General features: G+C 57.6%; 1 protein-coding gene across 1 annotated transcript; it reads left to right on the plus strand.

Annotated features, from left to right (window-relative positions):
* The first annotated feature begins 14,994 nt into the window (after positions 1-14,994).
* On the plus strand, positions 14,995-16,301 carry CUNH11orf96 (chromosome unknown C11orf96 homolog). The gene has a single exon (XM_037166252.2). It carries the CDS (start codon positions 15,324-15,326, stop codon positions 15,693-15,695), a length of 372 nt encoding a protein of 123 aa, XP_037022147.1. The 5' UTR covers positions 14,995-15,323; the 3' UTR covers positions 15,696-16,301.
* The last annotated feature ends 9,365 nt before the right edge of the window (positions 16,302-25,666 follow it).

Raw genomic sequence — 25,666 nt, forward strand, 5'->3', positions numbered from 1 at the left:
TTGGCTCCTTTCCTGGGAAGCAATGGTAGAGACTCCGGTCCTTGCCTGGGAGCCTGGAAGCTTCTCTCCATGGGGAGAAAGGCTGGAGGAATGGGTCGGCCAGCACGGCCCTGGAGGGCCCTGGGCCATGTGAGTGGATTGCCGTTATCCGCCCCTGCAGGAAGAGCGTGGGTGAGCACGTGGAGACAGGCACCTGCCATGCAGAGCCCGTGACGATCCAGGTGCCTCACTGCTGGATCTGGCCAAAACCGTTCCTGCCCCAGTTGCTGGTGGAGACAGCAGCGCTGCCTGTCCTGTCCTGTCCTGTCCTGTCCTCCCAAGAGGCTAAAACAGGAAGGCGCTCCCCAGGCCTCTCTGTGGCCCTCCGATGGCTGAGTCTGAGCCGCTGCCCTCCCTATCGGTGCTTGTAGAGTTGGCATGGGCGAGACCACCTGAGACGGGAATCTGCACACCTCCAAAAGTGACTCTGGGGGGTTGTATCCTCTCTTTCTACAGAATCTTGGTGGGATGGGTGGATGAAGGATGTCACAGGGGGTTCCCAAACTCTGGTCCAGGACTATTCAGGCTGCAGGGACCACCCAAGCAGGAGAGTCAGGAGAAGAAGGGAGCCCCAGGGTTAAACTTTGGTTAAACTTTTAAATTCATTGGTTAAACTTTTCTGGAATGTTTCCTCTGTATCATGGGATTAGCCACCCATTTCTTCCTGACATCTCCACCTCCTCCCCCACCTCACACACACTTTAGGCTTCAGCTGCTGTTCACCCAGAGTGAGGGACAAAGGAAGACAGCCAGCCTGGAGGCGAAAATCAGGTGGGGTCTGAACGTGTGGCTCACCTCCCAGGGCCTCCCGCTTCCCCAGGCTTCCCTGTGCCGGGAGGGGTGGGCCAGGGAGGACATGCCTTGCCCTTTGTCGCCCCAAAGTCCTGTCAGGGCGGAGGTTAGGGACTACCTGCCCCATTCGACAGATGAGAAAGCTGAGGCCAGAGAGTCAAAGCCTCACCTGGGGACCACCTAGGGTGTGAAGACCCAGATCAGGTGCTAGCCCGTGTGCTTCCCACCCCGCTGAGGGTCTGTGACCTCCTCTGGGGTCCCCAGCTAAAAGCAGAACCTGGTGAACAGGGGGAACATGGGGACAGATGGCCCGGGAAGGTCACAGTGGAGCGATATTGACAGTCTTCCCGCCGGTTCCGTGTGCGGCAGAGAGCCCTGCGGCAGCCTCCTGCCGAACAGTGCAGACTGGGCTCTGCACTGGCCCCGAGTGGCTGGACAACTCGGACAGCTTCACGCAGGCCTGGCCCATGTTTACCTTTGCCCTGGGGGCGGGAGTGGAGGGATGGGCCTCTAGAGTCACAGTGCTGCCTGCAGAGGTGAAATTAGGGAGCAGCTGTGACACCCCCATCCTGCTCAGCTTCCGTGCCCCTCAGAATTCCTGCCAGAGGCCACGTGGAGAGAGAGCCTCAGCTGCAGTCAGGCAGACCTGGGGTCCACCCCAACTCCGCCTTTCCTCCCTGAGCCACCTGGACCAGTCAGTGATCCCCCAAGCCTCGGTCTTCTCAGCTGTGAAGTGGACACAGAAGCAGCCACCCCTCCGAGGTCTTGTGAGGGTCAAGAGCATGACTGTAATGTGCCTGACGGTGATGTGCTTAGTAATATGCCCTGTTCCATGTGCCCTGCTACCCCCAACTCTAATGCTCGTGCTGGGCAGGTGATCCCTCTGTGACTGACCGATGGACCTATGACCCTGCCCTTGGCAGGCTCCCCTGGTGCCTGTGTCTCTGGCGTTGAGCAAGCGTAGGCCCAGAGGCTTTGGGCAAAGTGAAAATTGTTCCCGAGTGAGGCTGATCATATTAAGATCCAGCTGCACTTAAGCGTCTCCTGGGAAGGTCTCTCAAACAAGCCGAGCAGGCTCCCAGGTGCCAAAGTGGCCTCACATCCAGGCTCAGCTCTCTCTCGGCAGCCCCGCCACATGCTCCCCAGGTAATTGGTCTCCTCATGCACCACCGTGGCCTGATGCCGCCTGCTCTCCCCCCGGGGTCAGTTCCTGACGTCTCCGGGCAAGCGGGTCACCAACCAGGCAGACATGCATCCTGCTAGTTTTCTTGTCCTTGCAGGCCATTTCGAAATTCTGTACAGAACTCCTTGACCTGGAAGATGAAACAAGACTGCCAGGCCGGAGTTCTGTTCCAGACCAGGGCTTTGTGTCCACAGATGGTGTGTCGGGTGCCGCGGGGGGTGTTTGAAGGGAAGACACGATCCCCGAGTTTACAGGTGGAAGTAAACCAGTGTGGCTTCTATTTTTCTTTCTCAAGATGCGTTTTTATTCCTAGCCACAAAAGGAGTTAGTTGTGTGTCCTTTGCAAGAAGTTAAAAAGAAAGATGCAAAGAAAACAAAGTCATTTGTAACTTTACCACCCAGAGATGACAAGTCTGTACCTTTTGCAGGGAATGTCCTTCTAAACATCTGCCTACTTGAAAGAAAGGACCTTCACACTGCGCTCATCCTCCTGTGGCCTTTTTCTGTGTACTCTGTACATTGGCATTAATTATCTGGCGTGCGTGGCGTTAGTTATTGTGCCGTAACACGGTTTGGAGTGGCTGCATACTGCTGTATGTGTTATGTAACCAGCTGGGGCCCCTTGTGCTGGATCTTCCCACCATTGTTGATGTTGGTGTTGTTTTTGTTATTAGTGACCGTTCTGTTGATTTTGGAAATCAACAGAGTGGATGGTGGGAGGTGGGACACGGTGTTATAGCTAAGAGCCCAGGGTTTGGCCTCATTCGGACCTCAATTTAAATAGTGAAAGGAAGTAACAGCCCTGCTATCATGGCCCAGTCGGTTGGGTGTCATTCCACAAAGCAAGAGGTCACCGGTTCAGTGGGTTCCATTCAGGGCACAGGCCTGGGTTTCGGGATCTGTCCCAGGTCGGGTCGCGTGCAGGGGGCAACTGACCGATGTTTCTCAGCACTGATGTTTCTCTCCTCTTTTTCTCCCTCCCTTCTCCTCTCTCTAAAATAAATAGATAAATAAGTATCTTTTTTAAAAGAGAAGTAACTGTTTTATAGAGTCTGTATATGGTGCCAGGCACTGTGTTAAGTGCTTTACGTGAATAACTCACAGTTTGTTAATCCTCACAGGGGTCCGTGGACTAGGTAGCACTGTTCTCCTGTCTCACAGCTGAACAGTCGGAAGCACAGCGCTGCACCTTTGTGCTGTCCTGTACCTAAGCCTCTGTGCACATCTGTTATTGCTTCTTAGAGCATGTTTCTAAACCTGGGGTCCTGGCCCAGATTCGGAAGGCTGCGCATGTTATTTAAGGCCTTGAATTTGTAATGTAAATGGCTTTCCAGCAAGGTTGTGCCAGCTTTTTCTCCTACCAAGTGTTTGAGTGCACCTGAAAATCTCACGCTGTGCTTGGAGCACCGGTGAGGTGGCAGGCCCCGCCTCAGTGTTCTGCAGAGCTCCTCTCCTTGAAGGAGAAGAAGGAGAAGCTGTCCCTCCCGTGCCCTGCACAGAGTAAGCAAGCATTGGGTACGATTTAGCCAGCATTAGCACTGTTGTTACAGGTTGTGTCGGTGTTAAGAAAACAGGAGACACATTTGAAAAACCTCAGTGACAAAGGGAATGTGAAATGAGGGGTCCAGACAACGAATGCTCCAGGGGTTGGAGGAACATAAGATGGAGTTTAGGGTGGGTAGTCAGGGAAGGCTGCATGGTGGAGGAGCCACTTGGGGAGTGGGGAGGAGGACCTTGCACAGTGACAGCATGAAGGCTTATGAACAGTAGGGGCCCTAGGTAGCTCGTGTCCAGGGCTCGTGTAGGGGTGTTGAGCTGGAGGAGAGATGGTGAGAGAGGAAGTTGGGTCCAGGTCAGGCCCCGGAGACATCTCAGGCAGAGGGCTCTGGTGCTGGGGGGCCACTGAGAGCCCAGAGGGCGTCTTTGAGGAAAATACACTTATTAGGAGGGAGGGAGTGGATGGGAGTGGAGGTGAGAAGACCTGTGGGGACCACGCCAGGAGCCCAAGCAGAGACACCTGTGCCCGTGGCTGGCATTTTCTGGCTCTGGTGACACCCCCCCTTCCCACAAGTGCCAAAGCAAAAGAAAAACAAACACCGGACTCAGCTGCGAGGTCAAAATATCAGTGTTATTACTGGCAAAGGTGGACGCAGGACCTTGGCTTATATCCATGACCACAGTCACGCCCCTGCCGGCTGCCAGGAGCATCGCCACAACCCACCGAGCCTGCCAGTGGGGAGGGAGTGGGGAAGGCGGCCGCCTGGGCCCGCTCCAGCAGGTGGACAACGGCCCTTCCCCGGTGTCCCCCTCCCAGGTGGGGGACTCGGGGGCTGCGCAGCGACCACCCTCTCCACAGGTGGGCGGATCTGGAAGTGGGCAGGAGAGGGATCCGCCACCCAGTTCCTTCTCCCAGTCACCATCAGAGAGGTCGCCCTCCTGTCCTGGGAAGAGTGGGGAGGGTTGGGAGCGGGGTGGATGCTGTCTTGGCGGCATTCCTCCCTCCCGGGGTGGGAGTGTCCCTTTCCTTACTGCAACTTAAAACAGGAGATGCTTCCCGTCCCTCACTGTCGTCCCCACACCCCAACCCAGACTCTTGGTGAAAAGGCCGCCAGGGGTCAGCCAGGCCGGGTGGGGCTGAGCTGTGGGTGTTGGTGCCGTACAGGCCCGGCTCTAGCGCCGGCTCTAGCGCCGGCTCCTCCACTCACTGCCGCGAGGCCTTTGGTAAATCTCTCAGCCTGAGAAAACACCAGAGTTGTTGCAGGAACGGAGCGTGACCGTGTCCCTCTGTCTTAGTGCTGGAGCTGTTATTATCAAACAGTGCGTAGTTGTGAAGAAAGTCCTCCCACCAGGGCGGCAGGGGCTGCTCACCAGGGGCTTTGGGCAGATCTCACTGCAGTGCAGATGGAGTGACTGTGTGTGGACGGGTGTAGGACAAGGCCTTGGGGGGCGGGGGGCCCAGCCTGCCCGAGAGAGACTGGGAGGCAGCGACTGCACGGGCGTTGAGGAGGCGGAGGGGAGGGAGTATGGAAGGGCCCAGTTATGGGGTGTTCCCACAGAGGGGTGGGGGCGCGGAAAGGAGGCAGGGAAAGAGCCAGAGGAGGAAGGGCCAGGAGGAAGGGGGACCTGAGAATGTTCTTTCACATGCCCCCCCCCATCTTGCCACCCCCCCCCCAGCCCCATGAAGCACTGGGCTCTTCCTGTTGTAGCCTCGGCGCAGCAAATGAGACGGCAGGGCTGACGGCGGCTCGGATGAAAAGACCAGTAAGAAATCGGGTCTCCGGAAGGCAGCCTGGGGTGCTGACCCAAGTCGGGTCCGGCACTGGAGAACCATCTGGGTTCTCACCCTGCCCCTGGCCCCTGAGCAGAGCCTTTCCCTGACCTTGGCCCCAGTTTCTCTATCTTCGAAATTCAGGGGTCAAACCAACTTAATGTTGGTTTTGTAGCTTTATTGACCACGACCCAGAGTAAAAAAAAAATAAAAAAAGAGAAAAAAGTTTGCATACATACATTTAACTAAAACTAAAGCTTCATGAAGCAACACTTTATCCCCTGTGTTTACTCTGATATTTTCAGTTTTGTTGTACATCATTTAAAAATGCCAGGCCAGGTCCGCTAACCGGTTGAGCGGCCCACTAATGAGCCACACCCCTCGGTCTGAACACACCGCCCCAGCTCATCTGGAAGCTTCCTTCCTGCTCTGGCAGCCAGCAGTTCTGCTCTGGTTCCTCCGGCCTCACGACCCCCATCAGCAGAGCCTCCGTGGTTCTGTGCTTTGTGTCTGCAGGTGGTAGTCTCCAATCCCAGACGCTGGGGACTCCTGGCTGGAGGCGTGGTCGGGCCGCGCCTGCCCCAGTCCAGCTCCAGGGGGAAGGCCCTCCCTCGGGCTGGTCTGGGGTCCGCCTGCTGCCTGGGATTGCAGGAACATAGGCAGGTCCTGCTGCTGGGGCGTCTCCTGCCACCTCCTCCAAGGAGGCCTGGGTTTGGATGTCATCCACACCTGCCCCCCCACACCCTGACTGTTGTGTGGGCTGGGACCCCCGTCTTCGGTCTGGAAAAGTTGTCGGGAAGTGGAGCCTGGCTCCCAGTTAGACGTCCAGACTCTGTGCCCTGTCCGTCCTCCCACTGAACGCCCCGCCACCGGGCAGCTCCAGGGGTCACCGCTGTGGGAGCTGCTGATGGAGGAGAGGAGCTTTGGCGACCGGTGGGCCTGGGATCAGACCCCAGCTCCATCTCTGGCTGGCTGTGTGGCATTGGGAAAGTTCCCTAACATCTCTGAGCCCTAGTGCCTCAACTACAGCTCAATGATAACAACGCCTGTCTCAGAGGATAAACTTACGGGTGTGATTGATGATACGTACAAAGTGCCGTGTGTCAGTGACCGGCGTGACTTAGGTGCTCCAAATAAACTCATTCTCCGTTAAATCCCATCTCGATGTTGTCCCTGTGAGGGAACAGCTGGGCAAATGCTGGCTATTGACTGGCAAGGCAACATCAGAGAGAGGCGCCTTAAGTTGGGGGCCCTGGGAATACCCCCACCCCAACATGTCCAGAATGGGCAAAGAGACTTGGCCACAGCAGGTCCCTGGTGTCCACTGGGCAGCCCGAGGCCACATCTGAGAAGGAACATAGGCAGGTCTCGGGGAGAAGGGACTCTCTGGGCCCCCAAAACGGGCCCGTGGCTGTTTCCAGCCTTGGAAACAGCCATATATGACATGGCATCTTTTAACTCTAAGTTCTCGGAATCCAGTTAAAAATTCACCCTCTTACAGCGTTTTCCTTCAGAATGTTCTTCTAAATCATCTGGTTTGGTCCTTATAACCACCACCCGAGAGCAGGACGGGGCAGGCACAAAGCTTCCACAATCACAGGGTAGTGAGGAGAACTTTCTAGCAAACACCAGAACCAGGGAATTCAAGCAGGGATGCCATTTGTTTATTCTCATGTTGTTGCCCATTGCCAAGGCTGCATGAAAGTCATCTTTGCATCTGTCTTCAGAGCCCACAGCACTTTCTGGTTCTCCCTCCCCCACCGCGGCGGCATACAGTTGAAAGGCAGATCTGAACCAAGCCGGAGACGGGCTTAAGGGCTCCTTGGTCATCAGGGACTGCTGTCCAGGGGCAGCTGCTTCCCAGAGCTTGGAACGCAGTTTCTCCGAGGCTCCTGTGCACACTAGCTTTCCATTGCTCTGGAAACTGGGGCTTTGACAGCCACAATGACTTGCCCAAGGCCACACAGCTCCAGTAGCACAGGCCGGGCGGACTTCTGCCAGGCCACCTTCTGGATCTGGAACTTGGCAAGCCTCTGACCTTGCCCTTCTGTTCCTGGCCAGCTCCAGCTGCCCTCTGTTCTGTCCTGCCAACAACAAGGGGCCTCTTCTTCCAAGGCAGGGCTGGCGCTTCACACTGGGACATGAGTAAGTCCCTGGGGCTTGTTTATGGGACACATGGAGCTGGCTCATGGTTCTGTAGCGGCAGTGAAACGTCTCAGGGTCCGAGGCTGCAGGTTCTGGCTTTATGTTTACTGGCCAGGGCATGAGTCTGGGCCTCAGTGTCCCTGTCCATCCATGTGGGGTAGTAACAGACGGACTCCTTCCACAGGGCCTGCCCTCCCTGAGGACAGTGGCTGGGGTAGAGTCCAGGACTCGGTTCCATCCTTACTCTGCCCCTGCCTGGCTGCTCGCTGTGTGACCTTGATCTAGTTCCCTCCCCTCTCTGGGCTTTCTGTCCCCATCTCAACAGACAGCAGAAATATTCCAGGTTTGCTGAAGTCACAGAGGGGAAAGCATGTTGCAGACTCTAGGGCCGCAGGTTGTGCAGGATCTTATCCTTACCCTTCATGATTCTCAAACCGGTATCCCAGGGGAGGGGCCCTCAGGCCTGAGAGAAAGCGTGCAGGACGGACCGAGCCACAGACCCTGGGCTGCCGGAGCTGCACCGGGAAGCAGGCCTTGGCTGGGAGGTGCGCTGCCACCGTTCCCGTCATAGCCAGGCCCACGGGAGGGGCACGATTCTTAGGAGGTTTCCCTGCGCTCTGGCTCCCGCAGCGTCCTTAAGAATCTCCCTGCTGCCACTCCAGCCTGGTGTCCCCACATCCTGGGAGTGGGGGGGGGGGGTGCCAGGGTGCCTCTCCCAGGGGGGCCAGCCCTGCGGCCAGCAGCTGGTGTCCCGTTACAGGGCCTGCAGTGAGGCCCTGATTAGACAGTGAGCTCATCACCGCAGGAATGGGGCCATCAGGGCGGGGCCAACGAAGGCTGCAGGTCCAATTCGGGGCTCTCCCTGGGGCTCTCCCTGGTCCTCTCCCTTCCTCTGTCTCCCCCTCTCTGAGGCTCTCAGACTCTCTTCCTCTGTCTCTCTCCCTCCCGTGCACACACTGACACCCCCTCTCAGAGCTTGCTGGAGATCGTCATGGCAACCCTCCAGCAAAATTATCAAAACACTTTTGCTCACAGTCGTACCAGACGAAGTGCTAATTCTGTGTGAGGCAGAAGCAGTTGGTAGGATGCTGAAGTCACTGGCTCTGTGTGGAGGGCCGGCTGAGTGGGGGAGCAGGCTGCAGCAGGGGGTGAGCCTGGGCCAGCAGGCAGGACACCCGGAAAGGCTCTGTCGCTGGCCCGCTGTGGACACTGTTGGCTGCTGGCCGTTCCCCAGCCCTCCTGCCCGTGCACATTCTCACTCCACCCCCCACACACCTGAAGGTGCGCATGCATGGCAGCCGGGCCACACCCACCGAAGTGCAGGTTGACTCGGACCCAACATCAGAACGTCTCCACCTCGTGGGCACCTGGAGGCCTGGGCTGCCCTCTGGGGAGACTTCCGAGCAAGTGCGCAGGGACAGCCAGCTGACCAAGGCGTCTAGCCAGCAGTAGGTCTGTGCCAGGGTGGCAGAGCAGCCACAGGAAGGGGCCTCGCCCTCTTGTTTCCTCACCCCCCGCCACCCCACCCCCCAGGAAGCAGGAGAGCGCTGGGGAGCGGACCTGCCTGGCTGCTGCTTCCCACCTGGCTCTGCGCCTCTGTGGCTCCCGGCCCATCTGCATGCCAGGACGAACGGGCATCCCTGCTCCCGCCTGACCCAGCCCGGGCACCGCAGGCTCCCTTGGAAATGAAGCCCTTCTAATAGCTGAGGAAGTGGAGTTGCTTTTTTTAAAACGTGGCTCTGCCCAAAAGCCAAAGTGTGGGTGGGAGTGGCGGAGGAGGCAGAGGCGCAAGCCCCTCCCTGGTCTGCTGCCATCTTCCTGCCCCATCTGCTCCCCCAGCGGCCCCTCCGTGGAGTCGAGCCTCCCCCGCAGCTCAGCCCAGGCTGCTTGCCACCCTCGGGCCCCAGAGGAAGTGTCTGCTTCCTATGAATGGGTCCCCTCATCCCCGCATCCTCCTGAGGGTTCTAGAACGTTGGAGCTGGAGAGGCCCCCCGTGAGTCAGAGCCTAGCCTCCTTACTTCACAGATGTGGAGACTGAGGCTAAGGGATGAGAAGCAAGTGGTCCAAGGCCACAGAGTATGGGGCTGGTGGAGCCTGGGTGTCTGACTTCTGTCCAGTCCGGTGCTGTTCCCGTCACCTCCGGGGGACAGCAGGATGGGTGGTATGAGTGCTGAGCTCTGATCTCCAAGTCAGGCAGACCTGCCGCGAGCACCAGCTCCAGTGCCTGGCCCCGAGGTGACCCTGGGAAGCCACAAGGCACCCTGAGTCCACGTGTCTAAGCGAGGGATGGTACTAGAGTCCACCTCAGAGGATGCCGTGAGGGCGATTCAGGTGAGGCAGGTGCCATGCATCATTGGCACAGCGCCAGGCACATAGTAGGTGTTCAACAGGTGACATTTCTATGTCCCTCTTCTCTAGTCCCAGGGATACAGGCCTGCTGAGAAGAAAGACTGTCCTGTGTCCCCTTTGATAGCTACCCCCTACCCCAGGATGGCCAAGAGAGGTCACATGTCCCCTGCGAACTCGTCAGGGCCAGAGGTGAACAGGAACCAGGCCCGATGCCTGGTGGGCCACAATGCTCACCCCCAGACCTGCCCATCCCTGCTCACATGTGTGGTTCTTGCCGACTCCCTTGCCCCATGAACCCTACAGAGGGCAAGGTAGCTGTGCGTTGTGGGGGGTCTATTGAAAGAGGCTGCGATCCCTTAAAGCCCCCAGTACCACCTTCGGGCACTGGCAGTACCCACCCCAGTGGATCCCCTGAAACTCCGTGCCTGGAGATGTCGCTCTGCCTGGCTTCCTCTCGTACATTGTGAGTGAGGAGGGAGGGTAAGCCACCCAAACCCCCGAACGCCCTCTGCAGCAGGAGCTTCTTGGCACCTTTCCCTGACATCTTCTCAACCACGTCGGGCGCTGGATGGGTCTGGGTATGAGACGACGACAAAAGGAACGCACATTTCATGCTAAAGCTGTGCAGGCACCGTGTGAGGTGCTCCCCTCGCACGATCACTGACTCCCAGGGGCGTGCCTCACGTCCTGAGTCCCAGAGACTGGATCTCCGACGGCGTGGCCTGCCCAGCCGCAGCCTGCAGCACAGCGGGGTTAGAGTCTGAGTCTGTGTTCTGCTAACTTGACAGCAGCCCGTGGCTAACTCCTTCCAGGGGCACTAACCGCGTGAAAGGCTGCCTGGTGCTGGGGCTGCCCACGAGACGTCCTGGGCAGGAGGGGTCAGCAGTGGGACCAGGCATCTAGGCAGGGAAGGTGACAGGAGTGGCCCAGGGCACTCCAGCCCCCAGCCTGGGAGTTTGGGGTCCAGAGGAGCCGTATGTGTTGGAAAGGAAGCTCTGGTGGCCCCGGGAACTGTGGGAGCAGGGTCAGGGAGCAGGGCGGAGGTGGACACTCCGCAGGGGCCATGAGCTCCTGCTGGCTGCCAGGGAAAGGCAGAGCCTGATATGGCGGTGCAGTGGGGAAGCCGGACCACATCGATGGGAACAAAGTACTGCGGCCTTTTAGATGGTGGTAAGTGTGCCGGGAAGGAAAGGGGGACAGGGTGACTGAGAGCAACCTAAAATAGCATGGCCAGGGAAGGCTGCCCCGAGAAAGTGGCGTTGGAGCTGAAACCTCTGCGATGCAGACGGGGGTGGCTTGTCCCAGGCCACACAGTGCACGCAGGGGCGGCCACACTAGCACCCATCTCCGGACTCCTGATCATCTCCCTCCTTCTGGGAACACCCTTCTCCTGGGTTACGACCTGCTCCCCCGCCGGATGCTGGTTCTCTGAGTCTTTGGCAGGCTGAGTCCCAGTCCTCCTCCCAGCGTGGGCTGGTTCCAGCTCCTCTCTGTCTGGCAGGTGGGCTGCACCCTGTGACCCCCGAACTGCCACCCCCATCCAACACCTCCCCACCGAGTTCTAGTGTCCTGCTCAGCCTCTCTGCTTGGATATACACACTTCTCTTGGTTAGGACGATGCTAAGTCAACATAGAGAGACCTGAAATCAGAGCAGTTTAAAAATATTCAGGTGAACGACAAGACAACACACTTAATAAGGTCCATGTGTTTGGCTTTGCGTTTGGCCTGATGGACGGGCTGTGAGAAAGACTCTGAGCCATGACAGCCTGCTCTCCTGCTCTTTGGACAAGAGCAGCTGGTTTTCCAACCTTGAGGACATCAGTTTTCTGGACTCTCTTTCTCTGCCCATCTCCTCTTGCAAACTAGCCAATCTCTTTCTTGCAATATCTTACTAAAAGCCTCACTGAGCGGCCAACACATGCAAATGTTTTGGCTCTTCCAGCCGTGTTTGTAGAATTGTGGGCTCAGTGCGCGTGTGGTCTGGGTTCCAAATTTTCACAGGTAACGTGTTTACAAACGCTTGCTCACAGTGTGACAAGTGTTGCCAGCCTTCCACCGGCAGTGTGCGTTTCCATACAGCTCGCCACCCAAGCCAACGCCACATAAACTAGGGTTGTCGTACAAGGCAGCCTCCCCTCCCCGGCACCGAGTTCTGCACCCACAGGCAGTCCCGTGCCACACGACAACGATTCAGTCAGAAACTACCGCGGTACAGCAGTGGTCCCTAAAACCATTATGGAACCGGAAGATCCCAATGGCCTAGTGATGTCGTGGCCACAGCAACGACATAGCACAACCCAGTCCTCACATGTGTGTGTGGTGCTGCTGCTGTGAACAAACCCACTGCACTGCCAGTGGCATGAACACACAGCAGACACCCGTAGACAGTCCATGACACTTGATAATGATAATAAGTGACGGTGTTACTGGTTTATGTATTTACTTTGTCCACTATACTTTTAAAAAAGATTTTATTTATCTTTAGATGAGAAGGGAAGGAGAGAGGGAAAGAAACATCCATGTGTGGTTACCTCTCATGCATCCCTTGCTGGGAACTGGCCTGCAACCCAGGCATGTGCCCTGACTGGGAATCGAGCAGCGATCTTCTGGTTCCCAGACCTCCGCTCAATCCACTGAGCTACACCAGCCAGGGCCCACTATACTTTTTATCATTATTTTGGTATGCTCTTTCATTTCCAAGAACAGTTCACCGTAAAGCAGTGTGCCATGTTATGCTGCCAGTAGCCCCGTAAGTCTCGTGGTTACCGCATCTCTCAATTGCCCCATTTTCTCTCGCGCTCGATCTGACCTCCTGCTGTTTTGGACGGTGCCGTGCTGCACAGACATGCAGCCGAGGGGCAGCAGCCGGACCACGCAGTGGGCTGCGCCAGCTGGGTTTGCGTAAGTGCACTTCGTGATGTTTGCACAAGAAAGAAACATTGTGCATGACTGTATTTCTGCACTGCTGTTCCTAAGAGGAACCCCAAAATTCAGTGGCCTTAAGATCATAGAAATTCATTTTCCCCTCACATATTCTAGTTCTGATATGAGCATGTCAAGCTCACCCCAGTGGGTAGTGGGTTTTGACGGACCGCCTGCAGACTGCACAATGGCTCTCCCCTCCCCACCCATTCCCCATCAATCAATGCACTGCCATCTAACACCTCCAAGGCAGAATACGTAAAAGTCAGCCTTGATTCTACGCACCCTCGATCTCATCCATCAGCACACCCTTCCAATTCCATCTTCAGGTGAACCTTGAGTCTGACCCTTTCCCTACACCTCCGTTATGTTTACCCTGATCCAGGCTTCCAGTGTCTTGTATCTGGGGTCACGGAACGACCTTCTCAGCAGACTCCGGCTCTCCTCCTGGGCCCTCTCCAGCCTTCTGTCCACACGGCAGCCGGAGTGAGCTTCGAAAAACATAAACTGGCTGTGCCGCTTCCCTGCTCTAACCTCCGAAGCCTTACTTACTGTTGCCCTTGGAATAAAATGCTGTGTCCTCAACGGGGCCGGCAAGGCCTCTCTCCCTCTGCTTTAGCCACGCAGGCTTTCCTGACTTCCCTGATGAAGCCGAGCTCGTTCCTGCCTCAGGGCCTCCCTCTGCCACCTGCTCTCACTTGGGCACACACTGGGTCCTTCTTCGTCCCCCACAGGGCAAAGGAGTCCCTGTAGTGGGTAAGAAGAGGGTGAGGAGCCAAGACGCCTGGGTTGGAACCTCAGCGCTCCTGGTTACTAGCTGTGTGACCTTGGGGCAAGTTGCTCGCAGTAGCTTCTCCGTGCCCTGTTCTCCTATCTGTGGATGGTGATGATAAAAGTGGCTGTTACCCAGGGCTGCTGGGAGGATTACACAGAGCGGTGATGAGTTAATGCACGAAAAGCAATTCAGAGCATGGCACGTGCTCTGTAGTGTTGTTACTTTCCTTCAGGGGTCACCCGAAGTGTCACATACACTAAGACACCTTTCCTGGCCCCCCGCCGCCACCCCACACATGCAGCACTCGGTCTGCACTCCCATCCCCTCACCCCCAGTGCGTGTACGTCCTCGTTTCTTGTTTGTTGTCTGTTTGCCCCCCCACCCCTGCCCCAGAATGTAACTTCCACAGGGGCAGGGACATTTCTGAGCTGGAACACAGGAAGTTCTCAATGAATCTTCGCTGAATGGCTATGGAAGGAATAGAAGCCAAGTCTCCTTGATTCCTTCCTTTCCCAGTGGCCCCTTTGGGGAGCCTGCAGGGGGGACTGCTCTGTGTGGTGCCCCAGGCCCCTGGCACCGCAGGCCGGTGCTCGCAGTTTCCACTGGAGCCCAGGGGCACTGGTGGGCGTCAACCCCGAGCAGGGGACTCTGGAGCACGGCCTCCGGAGCTGGCCCCACGGTGCCCAGCAGCTCTGTGCCCTCCCCCATGCCTCCATTCTGTCGCATGTGAAATTTGGAGAGTACCGGTTACCTCTCAGGGCTGATAGAAGATTAAACAGGATAATAGATGTAACAGAAAGCTCACTGGCCAGCTCGGAGTACAACTCTCCAGATGGTGGTAGTTGTTATTGTTGCCGTTGTTAGTGGCACATCCGAGTGTCACTCTGAGCATAAACGGGGTGTCCGAGGGACGTGAGGGGGTGGGGTAGTGAGGAGACAAACGTAAAGACGACGTGCAGGGGAGAGAAGAACCAAAATGGAATCATCGGTCGTGTTTGCATTCGAGCTTGCCTCTGTGTGTGTGTGGGGGTGGGGTGGGGTGGGGTTTGACAACAAGGATTCAGAGAAGAAACCCAACCGCCACCCCCGCCCTCACTCAGTTCTGGGGAGCCGGGTACCCTGGCTGTCCCCGCTGTAAGGACAGCTGGGAGTTGCCACCGCCACTGAAGCCCGGCGCAGAGCCCGGGGCACAAGAACCGGTGCCTTGAGTGTGCGCATCAGAGACCAGGGACGGGCAGGGGATCCTGCGTCCCGGGCCACCACGGCCCCTACAGACTTGGGGAGCCCATAATGGACAGTGACACGTTAAGACCCCTGCTCCCCCGCCGCCCCGACTGAGCCGCGAGCTCCCGGGGCTTCGAGTGCTCTCAGCCCCCGCGGGCGGGGCCTGCCTTCCGGAGCGGGGCTGGTGGCGGCGGCGCAGGGAAAAGGGCCGTTACTTTCCCGGAGTGGCAGGGCGACGTCAGGCGGAAGGGCGCGGGGCGCGCACGCTTTAAAAGGCATTCGCTGTCATCCGAGCTCTCAGCCGTGTGGGTAGCAGCCGGCTATATAAGCGCGGGCCGGCCGCCGCGGGGCAGACGGCGGCAGCAGCAGCAGAGGCGAGCGCCCGGGACCACGGCGGAGTAGCGACCCGGGAGCCCCGCGCCCCCCACCGCCCGGACCGGCCTTCCGTCCACGACCCCGAGGAGCTCCGACCCGGGCCCGCGAGGGCCGCCGCCGCCCCACAGCAGATTTGGATCCCCCACCCGGCGAGCCCCAGGCTGCTGCCCCCCGGGGGGCCCCGGCGCAGCGGCCGTCCCCGGACAGCCCCGCCGCCCCGCCGCCCGGCCGCGAAGACGCCGGCAGCGCCATGGCGGCCGCCAAGCCCGGCGAGCTGATGGGCATCTGCTCCAGCTACCAAGCGGTGATGCCGCACTTCGTGTGCCTGGCCGACGAGTTCCCGCAGCCCGTGCGGCCCGCCAAGCTGACCAAGGGCAAGGGCCGGCTCCGGCGGCCGCGCCAGTCCCGCTTCAAGACGCAGCCGGTGACCTTCGACGAGATCCAGGAGGTGGAGGAGGAGGGGGTGTCTCCCATGGAGGAGGAGAAGGCCAAGAAGTCGTTCCTGCAGAGCCTGGAGTGCCTGCGCCGCAGCACGCAGAGCCTGTCGCTGCAGAGGGAGCAGCTCAGCAGCTGCAAACTGAGGAACAGCCTGGACTCCAGCGACTCCGACTCAGCCCTGTGAGCGGCGCCACCGGCAGCGGGGCCTCGCACGCCTCCGCGTGCGCTCCTGGGCAGGGCCCGAGCGCGGGGACCCCCGGACCCGCAAGGCCGCCCCTCATGCGCCTGGACTCCCGCCAGGCTGCGAACTGGTCGGCGCTCCCCGCGCTGCACTCGCCCTGAGGCGCCCGGGGACGCCAGGAAGGGGGCCACTTTCTCTGCCCTTGTAAATGTTTATTTTTTAACTCTGCCCAGTACGAACTCTGCTGTGAGTGTGTGCGGGGTGATGCGCCCGCGTGGAGTCACCCACGTTGCCGGGGCTTCCAGGAGAGCCGCTCCGCGCCCTTGTCCCAGGGTTTGCAGCTCCGATATTGCACACCGCTCCCCCACCGTGCCCCATAGCACACACTCGTTCACATTCACGCCAACACGCTCTCGCTGAACACTTTTATAATTGTTAGGCGCGGCGGACGGGACTAGGGGCGCAGCGGTTGCTGCTGCTGTGGCCGGAGGATTGATATTTATTTTTGCATTGCGATGGCTGACGGCGTTTATTTAACGATCTTTTTACCTAAATATGTCTGTGAGGCTCCTGAACGGAGACGAATAAAGTCAGTATATTTGCACAGTGCATTTTTCCAGGCTCTTGAGTTCTTGAACCTTCGGGGCCCTGGCTCATCAGACTGGGGGAGGTGGGGAAGGATGTGGCTGGAATGGGAGTACGGGGATCCCCAAGTGCAGGTAATTCAGTCACTGGAACGAGGTCGCGTCCCCAGTGCCCGAGCCCATTGCCTGCCTCCCCAGGTGGATCCACACCAAGCCCAGAGCGCCCCTGCCTCCCTGGTCTGTTGCCGTCGCCAGCGTCCGGGATGGAGTTGAAGCCGCAGGCCGGCACTGTACGGTTGACCTCTCAGGGAGGCCGGGGTCAGAGTCACAGCCCTCTACCCACTCCGCACCCTTTCCTAGGTGGGGAGCTGCCCGAGCCAGCAGTGGGAGACTCGGGGGAGGGTATCTAGCCACCCGAGGGGGCCTAGAAGCCTGCCCGAACTTGGCAAGAGTTTGTGTCCTCCTTGTCGTGCGCTGATCCAGGGGAGTTCTGGGGACCCCCGCGCCGCAGGAGCAAATGGCGGTCGTTTTCAGTTCTTTGGTCCCTCTGTGCAGCCCTTCACTTCACCGTCCTCAGGGGTTCGCGAGGAGGGTGGGGCACGCCTAGCGTTGGAGCCTGAAGAAGCTGGGGTACCACCAAGTCTCCCCGCCCCTTTTGGGTACAGATGAGAAGGCAATCTAGCCATCGTGGAAGGAAAGGTCGCACGGAGAGTCGTGTAGGGTCGCAGACAGCTCTCCCGGCGCTGCCTCCAGTGCCCTCGGCATCACAAGGAGCCCGTCTTTCCAGCGCTGCCCGGCATCCCTGTCTCCGCCCTAAACCCTCGGGGTTGGAGTGCAACGGCGTCACTTGGCAGCTGGTAGTGACCCCTAGTTGGAGGCCCTATGATCGCACCCCTCCAGGCTTACTTCAGAGCTGTCCCACCCTGCGGGGCCGAGTAGTTCGGAGAGACGCAGGGAGCCTGGGTGCTTTTCCTACTCCTCCCCTCAGGTCGCCCTGTCTCCGCGCTCGGGCGCCCTCTGGTGGTGGGGGCTGGTGCTCGGCTCGGTCCAGCAGGGGATCTGAACCGACTTTCATCTCAACATCGCACCTCTCGTGGCCCCACTCCTCCCCGCTTTCAGGATTCTGGAGAGCAGAGGAAAGAAACAAAGAAACAAAAATAGAAGCACCTTTCTATTTCCTAGATAGGATGCTGCCAGATTCATGAATTGTTGAATAAAACTATCAGGTCTTAGAAAAATACAAAAACACACGGGGCCTGAGAGAACGTGGCTCAGAGCGAGGAGAACAGGCACAGGGTCTCTGGGACTGGGTGTTGGGCGCAGTCCTAGCTCCAGGGAGCGCACTGGTCATTGCGGTCCCCAGTGACAGTCAGCTCCATTGTGTTGTAGCCGAGACAGAAGGCCCTTACTTGCAAATGCCTCCGCCTGGTGAGGCAGCTGCGGTGCTGCTTTGATTCCAGTGTCTGCAGCTGCCAGGGCTAGGAGGCGGAGGCGGGAGGAAGGTTGCTGGGACTCTGAATTCCCTCACCCCATTCTCTTCCCTCAACCTGCTCCCCGTCCATCTTAGCTGTCATCTTTAGCAGTAGCTCCTGTTTCTGCTCTTCAGGAGTGGGTGCCCCCAACCTTCCTGGTGGATGTCACACGCTGTGGGCCTGAGACCCTGGCTTGGGCGTCTCCTCTCTGGGCACCACAGCGCCCTTCTTCCTGCTGGAGGGCCGCCTTCTCCCATTCACCTTCGGCCCCTTTCCTCGCTGCAGGCCTCCTGGGGTCACCCTGGCTAATACTGGGGAGTGGTTGTGGGACCACACCCCATCACGGCAGCCCTGCTCCCCATGAGCCAGTGCTTCTGAAGTGTGTGTTCGGTTAAAATGAGCAACGGGCCAGCGAGGAAGGTGGGTGCCCGTCTTGCTTACGTCCTGGCTTGTCTTTACATTATCCCGTTGAATAAATGTTCCACATTTAATCAAGCTAATTCCCCACTCTTTGGTATAAAAGTGATGTCTGATTTGTCCCAGTTTCTTAGTTTTGCCTCTAGCTGGCAGTTAGCTCTCACGGTTGGGTATAGAAAGAAGTTTGGAAGAGAAATTTGGCATGGACCAACAGGGGCTGGGTGAGGGAGGTGAAGGTTGGGATGCCCCGGCATTAGAGGTGGCAGGCTGGTCTGGGGGGCCCTCTGCTCTGAGCATCTCTGCTCTGCACAGAAGAGGAAGGAGGGGAGGCAGGAGGGGGCTCCTCTGAGGTCCATATGGAACTGCTGGGGCCCAGCTCCTCCCTGTGGCTTGAAGGCATTGCAAGGCAGCACACAGCTCCAAGGAGGTGGGCTGGGCTGGGCTGCGCTGGGAGGCCAAAAGGTGGAAGAAGAGGAAAGAAAGGGAGAGGCACGGGCTGAGGGAGCAAGAGAGCACGAGAACCAGAAAGATGGGGGAGAATTGAGGCCCTCGGGGACGCAAAGAAACATGGAGACATGGAGAGAGGGGGAAACAAAAAGAGAGTCAGGAGCCAGAAAATGTCAAGAGATGGACAGAAGTAAGGGCCACCTTTGGAGAGAGAGAAGGGGGCCATGGAGGGCAGGAGGGAGGGGAGGCGAGGTGGAAAGTGCTCTGGAGAACGGGCTTTGGAGGAGAGAGAATCTCAGAGTGGCCCTCTCCAGAAGCCACAGAGCTGGCACGTGCCCGGGGTGGACAGGAGCCTGCCCAGCTGCCTGGGTTTACAGCCACTGGGATTTACAGGCTCCTCCAAGGAGGTGGCCTCCTTCCTTCCCTTCCCTGCCTGGGCTTCAGCCTGTGGTCCTGGCCTGGGTGACCAGTTTCCAAATAAGATGGATCCCAGAGGAGGTAACAAGTGGCCATCCCAGCTTTGGCTGGCAGCCTCTTCTGGATGTTTCTCTTTGGCCCAAGGGGAGATATTTATCAGGGTGTTTCTTGGACTATTTTGAAAGCCAGCCTGACCTCCGCAGCCCACTGTGTGCCAGTTCTGGGCCCGCTTGGTGTGGGGTGGAGAGGGGAGGGCGATCTGTGATTCAAGGAAACGGGATCAGCTGTGGGCTTGAGCTCCTCCCTCAGGGAGCACATTCGGGGCCCTCTAGGCCCACTGGGCTTGCGCGAAGTGGGAAGGGGAAAAAAGACCACCGCCGAGTGAGTGCCTCCTGTGAGTATTGTACTCTCATCCTGATAACCTTTCCCAGGTGTTTTACAGGTGAGAAAACTGAGGATCAGAGGGGTTAAATTTCTTGCCCAATGCCGCACAGCTCGTCAGTGGTGAGCTGGGTTGCAACCAGTAGTTTTTTTAAAATTTCAAAGCCTGCGTTCTTTCTCGGATATGAACTCCAGCCTCTCACTGTAACCCCTGTGGCAGCCCTGTGACAGGGGTCTTGAAAGATGTCCTGTTGGGGGGGGGCGGGGGGTGTTGATAACTGACCAGAGCAGAGCAGCTCCGGTTTAGAACTCCATCCCATGCCCCGCCCCTACGGGCTGTTCCCTGCCCTGACGCTGCACAGCTGGGAAGCTAAGGTCAAACTGTCCTGGGAGATGCAAGATTTCTTTGTTCTCGGACTTTGGCTCAAGGATCTCCCGATGGCTCTGCTGAAGCTTCCTTGGACTGCAGGGCAGTCTGCGGACACTTGTCCCTGTCTCGGGTCGGAGTCTCTGGCACTGCAGCCTGCTGGCTCCCTCTCTGTTTCGTCTCACACAGGCGTGTCCCCTACTGTAATCCCCGCACGCTTCATCCGTCATGGCATCTGCTTCTTGGAGAACGCTGGCTGGTACACCCTTCTGTCTCCCTGCAGGCTCCCTCGGCCCCCCTGGCAGGGGAGGGATGGTGGGCGTCGTCTTAGAGAGGACCATGGGGGCATAGCAAAGCTACCTGACAAATACCTGTCCTGCTGGTCTGCAGGTCCGTGCTCTGGGCGGGGAACTAGCAAGTCACAGCCTGTGCAGGGGACGAGGGCCCAGGTCCCCTGAGTGAACAGCTATCTTCTAGGCCTACGCTCCAGGCCATATGACTCATGGTGACTGCCTGCCCATTCAGCTTCAAGGCCCAAGGCAGGGACTGCTAATCGCTCACTGACATTGATTTTCCCCAGATGCTGGAGTACCTAGCTCTGTAGACATGATTAAGTTTCTGCCCATGGCGTACATTGGGAAGAAGAGCCCAGGCCTTGGCCTTCAGACGCAGCCTGCCCTACCCCCTTGCTCTATTTCCCCTCCCCACAGGTGGGGACATGGATATGCTGCGACCCAGCGGTGATCAAGCTGACAAGGCCACCGGCTCCGGCAATGGCGGAGAAACCAGATGGAAGGACCCCAGGCTCCTGAATGACCTTGTGGAGCTGAACAGCCTGCCAGTCTGAAACAAGCCCCAGGGATCGTTCTGACATGTGAGAGAAACACACTTCTATCTTCCTCCAGCCACAAAACCGTCACTGGATATCTTTATCATAGCAGTCTTTCGCTGCTGTAAATAAACAAAAATTAGTGCTGGCCGTGGGGTGCATCCTAAAAAACCCTACAGCACGAGCCATCGCCTTAATGGCTTCGCTTCCTGTCGGGAGGGAACAGAGGAGGCAGGCTGGGGAGCTGGAGGTCTTCGTTGCTCCTCGGAAAAGAACTTGGTAAAACCACCTTCGGGACACTTGGGAAAGGTTGGTCACGTGTCGACCCGCCCATAGCTCTAGGAGAAGTGGCCGGAAAGAGCTGAATGTTAGTGTACACGGCAGCTGCTCTTTGTAGCTGCCGTGTACACTAATTGGCTTTTAGCAAATTATTACAAGAAAGACAGGAGAGGTAGGAAGGAGTAGAGAGTATCTGGAAATGTGGGGCCTCACAGAGGTGCAAGCCACCCGCTTCATGAGCTTCACGGGAGGAGATTAGCTGTGGAGGGTCAGAGGCTCCCTCGCAGTCGCCCCGGGAAGCCCAGCACGGAACCCAGCGAGGCCTGGAGCAAGGTTATGAGGGTGTTGGCCTCCCCTCAGACTCACTGCTTTAGGTTCCCCGCCCCAAGGTAGCTGAAATTAAAGAGAGAGGGCTGGCCCAGAAGAGGAAACAAAGAACAAAAAGGCTTCAGAACTGGGGGGGGGGAGCGACATTTGGGGTGTGGTTACTGGCACCTGGGACTAGCTAGAAGCACCTAGACCAGAAACTGCCGAGGAAGTAGGCATTGGCCGGTGACCGGGTTGTCTGAGCCCCGAGGCAGCCCCCAGTGAGGCCGGGCCTTGAACATCTACTTCAGATGTGGGGGGGGGGACCTTCCAGAACCTTCCAGAACCAGGCTGGTGGGGTCAGCCCACCACGGAACACACATGCTCCTCCGCCAGAGCAAGCCCGTGCCCTGGCGGCCAGCGCGACTGGCCTATTGCTGTGCTCCAGGGACTTGTCCCTTCTTCCACTGGCACGTGGCGGTATTGCTGTGCTTTTCCCACCTTCCAGCATCGTGTGGGGGTGCAGCTGGGGTCGTGGTGCCGGGGCGGGGGTACAAATGACTTCTCTTGCCGTTTATATGTCACTGGGCCGTGAGGAACCATCTGTGGCTCTGGAGGGGACTTCCTCTTCCCCTGATACCCTGCACTTTGATCTGGAAGGGTAACTAAATGGAGTATGGGACCGACTTCCTGGACAGGGGCAGAGTGTGTTCTGTTGTGGGAGGGTCGGCGACTCAGGTATCTGGTAGCCAGCCGAGGAGCCCACAGTGGAGGCTGCGAACGGTCCACTGACACCTGTCTTCCGCATCTTCCCAGGCTCAGGGTCAGGCCGATTTCTGTCTCTCCTGTGTGAGCACAGCGATGCGCCGTAGCTCAGTCCGCGGAGGAATGAGCAGACAAGCGTGCACGCTGGGCCGAGGCCTTGCCGCCGTGGCAGGTGGCTCCTGCTCTTCCCAAAGACTGGCTGGGGGCGCACCTGTGGACCGCCATTGACCAAGCATGGTGGCAGCGCCTGGGGACCTGGTGACGCTGCGCTGCCTGTGGACGGCCGTGGGGTGTGGACTCCTGTCTCCCTTAACCCGCTGCATTTCCGCTGGGTCTCTTCATAGCAGCCTACCGACCAGAGTCCTTTCTCCCTGCCTGCAGCAGAGTGGGAGCACATGTCTGCCCACCTGACCCAGAGCAGGTTTTCTCACGACTGGGGTGGGGACCTGAGGCTCCCACCCCAGATGTGCGCCAGCAGTGGGGAAGGGGCGCAGAACTGGTGTTGTAAGAGATCTTGGCAGGAACCCGGACATGCCAGGTTCTAGCCCAGCTCTGCTCCCCTGTTGAACAAATCACTTCCCCTCCCTTTCGCCAGTGGCTTTCTTGCCTTTATGTTCTGAAGTTTATAAAAGGCCTGGGAGACCTTAGACACCTTAGAGCCTTAGGATCCTGCCCTCGGGGGCTGTGCGGAGCGGCCGCGCCCACAGAGATACCTGTGCAGGCATCCAGCTCCTCCTGTGCAGGTGGGGAGCTGGCGGCACAGAGGAAGGCAGAGCCTTCTCCGAGACAGCAGCGCCTTCACCCCACCCCTTGTTCCAAGCCTTGGGGAGAGTCCCAGAAGCTCTGGGCTGGGCTGTTCTGTACTGAACGATTCCTTCCAAACCCAAAATAACCGCCTGAGTGCCACCGTCCTGCAGACTTGGGAGCCTGGCCAGTGTGTCAGTGCCCATGGCCCAGCTCGCGCCCCTTCTGGACCAGCCTGCTGGCCTTTAGGTAGCCTCTGACCTTCCCTCCGATCTCCTTGGGAGGATTCTGACAGAGTTTCCTTCTTCCCTCATTTTCCAGAATGTATGAGGAGGGGCCAGACCCTATAAGCTGCTACCCTCAGATCCATGCCTCGTAAAACCCGTCTGATTGGCCGCTTCGTGTGTGCTGAGGTTTTTTGATTAGCTGTGCTCTGGTCTGCTGTGAGTGCAACACCCAAGAAGCAGTTGGGCACACAGAGTCTGCTTTGGACCACCAATGAGTATTCTGTGTGAGGGGCCCGGGGCTGCTGAGCCCACCCTGTGCACTGAGGGGGACAGCGCTGCAGGCCCTAAAGAAGCCTGGTGGGATATACACACACCACACAGTCGGCCGTCTTTACCTCAACGAGACAGGGGCGCGGCCATGGCTGAAACCCAGTGGGCCGGCAGCAGGAACCCTCTTACTGTAGGCTGGACGTGTGGGGGCTCCGGGCCAGGTAACAGGTGACGTCGTCCCCTTCTACAGCCTGACAGGCACATCTTGTGCCTCCTAAGGCTATAACTCAAAGAGAAGTTGGGAAGAGCTAAAAGGTTAGTGAGCAGTGGTTGCTCCTTGTTAGTTGTAGTGATATTCAGAGACACAGATGAGTGTTAGCCCGGTTTCGAGCAGAGATGAGAGGGAATCGCGAGTATGCAGGAAGGTAGGGGCTTCACAAGTCTGGAACAGCCGTCTGCTTCTGTCACGCAAACACCTCAGAGGGTTGGGACTCAGAGCCCTTCTCACGGACTGTCCATCAGGCAGAACACGCAGACAAGGAAGCCAGCCTCCAGGCAAGGGTCGGACTAAGGGCGTTGCTTCTCTCTGAAGCCTGTTATTTCATTCAGTCTCAGATGGCTGCCATTCATGGCAGGGAGAGGTGTGGCCAGACTGCAAAGGTAGACCAGATGCATGTGTGAGAATTGTGTGACATACGCAAGTAGATTTTGATCCCTAATGAATCTTTCAAGGAACTGTTTTTCCAAAGAAATCATAACAGTCCCCAAATAGCCCCCAAGGAATTCACCAAGGAAGATACTTGGTGACGCCCACTTCAGATGTGGGGGGGGGGACAGTAGACAAGGGAGGGTCTTCCTGAGGAAGCAGCCAGGACCGGCACAGCCAGGCAGGGTCCTCACTCCCCGCCCGGGACTGCTGTGCGTGGTCACAGTCTCCTTTCGGACTGGGCATGTTTCCTGTGGTCACGCTCTCTCTGTTTCACCATTGTCTGCTGGTCAGTGGGTGAGACAAATTGTCTTTTAGCTTACAAGTCATGTGGCCGCAGGACCTGCCTCTGAACCAGCTGGAGAGGTCTGGGCATCACTCAGAGATCGTGGTGCGGTAACTGGATGGACTTCGGTGTGTCTGTCCCCCATGGAGAGGAGGTGAGTGTGTCCTCCTCATGAGCGCACCCACGTATTTAGTGGCCAGAGAGGTGGCTGTGGCATAGATTGATAGTGAGCGCCTAAGATCTGTTCTATCCATTTTCCTAGGCAGGGAGCCAGACTAGCCCCGGCCCACCCCACTCCTTGGATTGGATTTATCCAGTGCCGAGTTTTCTCCCCCACAGTGGGAGTGCAAGTAACATTGCCTCTGCTGGAGCCAGACCTGAGAGGAGGTGGGCCAGCTCCACAATCCCCCTCTCCCCCACCAGGGGCGACCTGGACGTGGCGGTACATGGGCTTCTTCCCAGTAGATGATGATGATGTGGTCTTTGTGGGGGATGAAGCTGCAACTTGGAGGGAACTAGGGACCCGGAACTATGCAGTGAGCAGAGCTGTTGACCATCCTGGACTGTTACAGGCAAGAGAGAGTTGTTTCCTCGTTCAGGTACCGCGGTGTAGATCTGGTTGCTGTACAGCAGGGGAACCTTACCTTGTGCACTGGGCTTGCCTTTCTGTCCCTGAGACCCGCCAGGAGAGAGACTGTCCTGTTCGTGCTCTGACTTTCCTGGTGAATGTAGTTGCCCGCGCAGCTGCTGCACAGATGTCCGTGATCGTTACAGCTAATCAGTATTAGTCTGTAAAAAACTAGTTTGCTTGGTAAACCTTTGCTTGTTTTTTTGATCTCAAGTTTATATTAGGTATGTCTCTTGCACACCGTGAAGAGTTGGATTTTATTTTGAGGCTTACTCTGACAATATTTTTAAAAAGTTAATTAAACACAGGCCGATAACAAGTAAAAAGATTGAATCAGGGATAAAAAACCTCCCAGTGAAGAAAAGCCTGGGGCCAGATGGCTTCTCTGATGACTTTTACTAAATATTTAAAGGACTTACGCCAATACTTCTCAAAATCTTCCAAAAAATTCAAAGAGGAGGGAACACTTCCTAACTCATTCAGTAAAGGCCGGTATTACTCCAATACCAAAGCCAGCCAAAGACACCACAAGAAAAGAGAATGGATACCCCTGAGGAGTTTAGGTGCAAGAATCCTCAAAATGTGAGCAAGCTGAACCCAGCAGCACAGTAAAAAGATTCTACACCAGGACCCACTGAGACCCGTCCCAGAAATGCAAGGGTAGTTCCACAAAACCTACACTTTTCTCATGATAAGACTCAGCCACCAGAGTAAAAGGGAACCCCTTCAACATGATAAAGGACATTGATGGAAAACCCAGGGCCCACATCGTCCCCATGGCGAAGGGCTTTGCCCGGAGCGGGAGCAAGGTGGGATGCCCGCCTTGTCGCTGTCATTCAACATTGCACT

This window comes from Artibeus jamaicensis, unplaced genomic scaffold (assembly GCF_021234435.1).
Source record: "Artibeus jamaicensis isolate MK-2021 breed Jamaican fruit bat unplaced genomic scaffold, CSHL_Jam_final contig_797, whole genome shotgun sequence".
NCBI classification, from domain to species: Eukaryota; Metazoa; Chordata; class Mammalia; order Chiroptera; family Phyllostomidae; genus Artibeus; species Artibeus jamaicensis.

Excerpts from the sequence above, each read along its gene's own strand:
- CUNH11orf96 (XM_037166252.2), top strand. The coding sequence starts at position 15,324 with ATGGCGGCCGCCAAGCCCGGCGAGCTGATGGGCATCTGCTCCAGCTAC.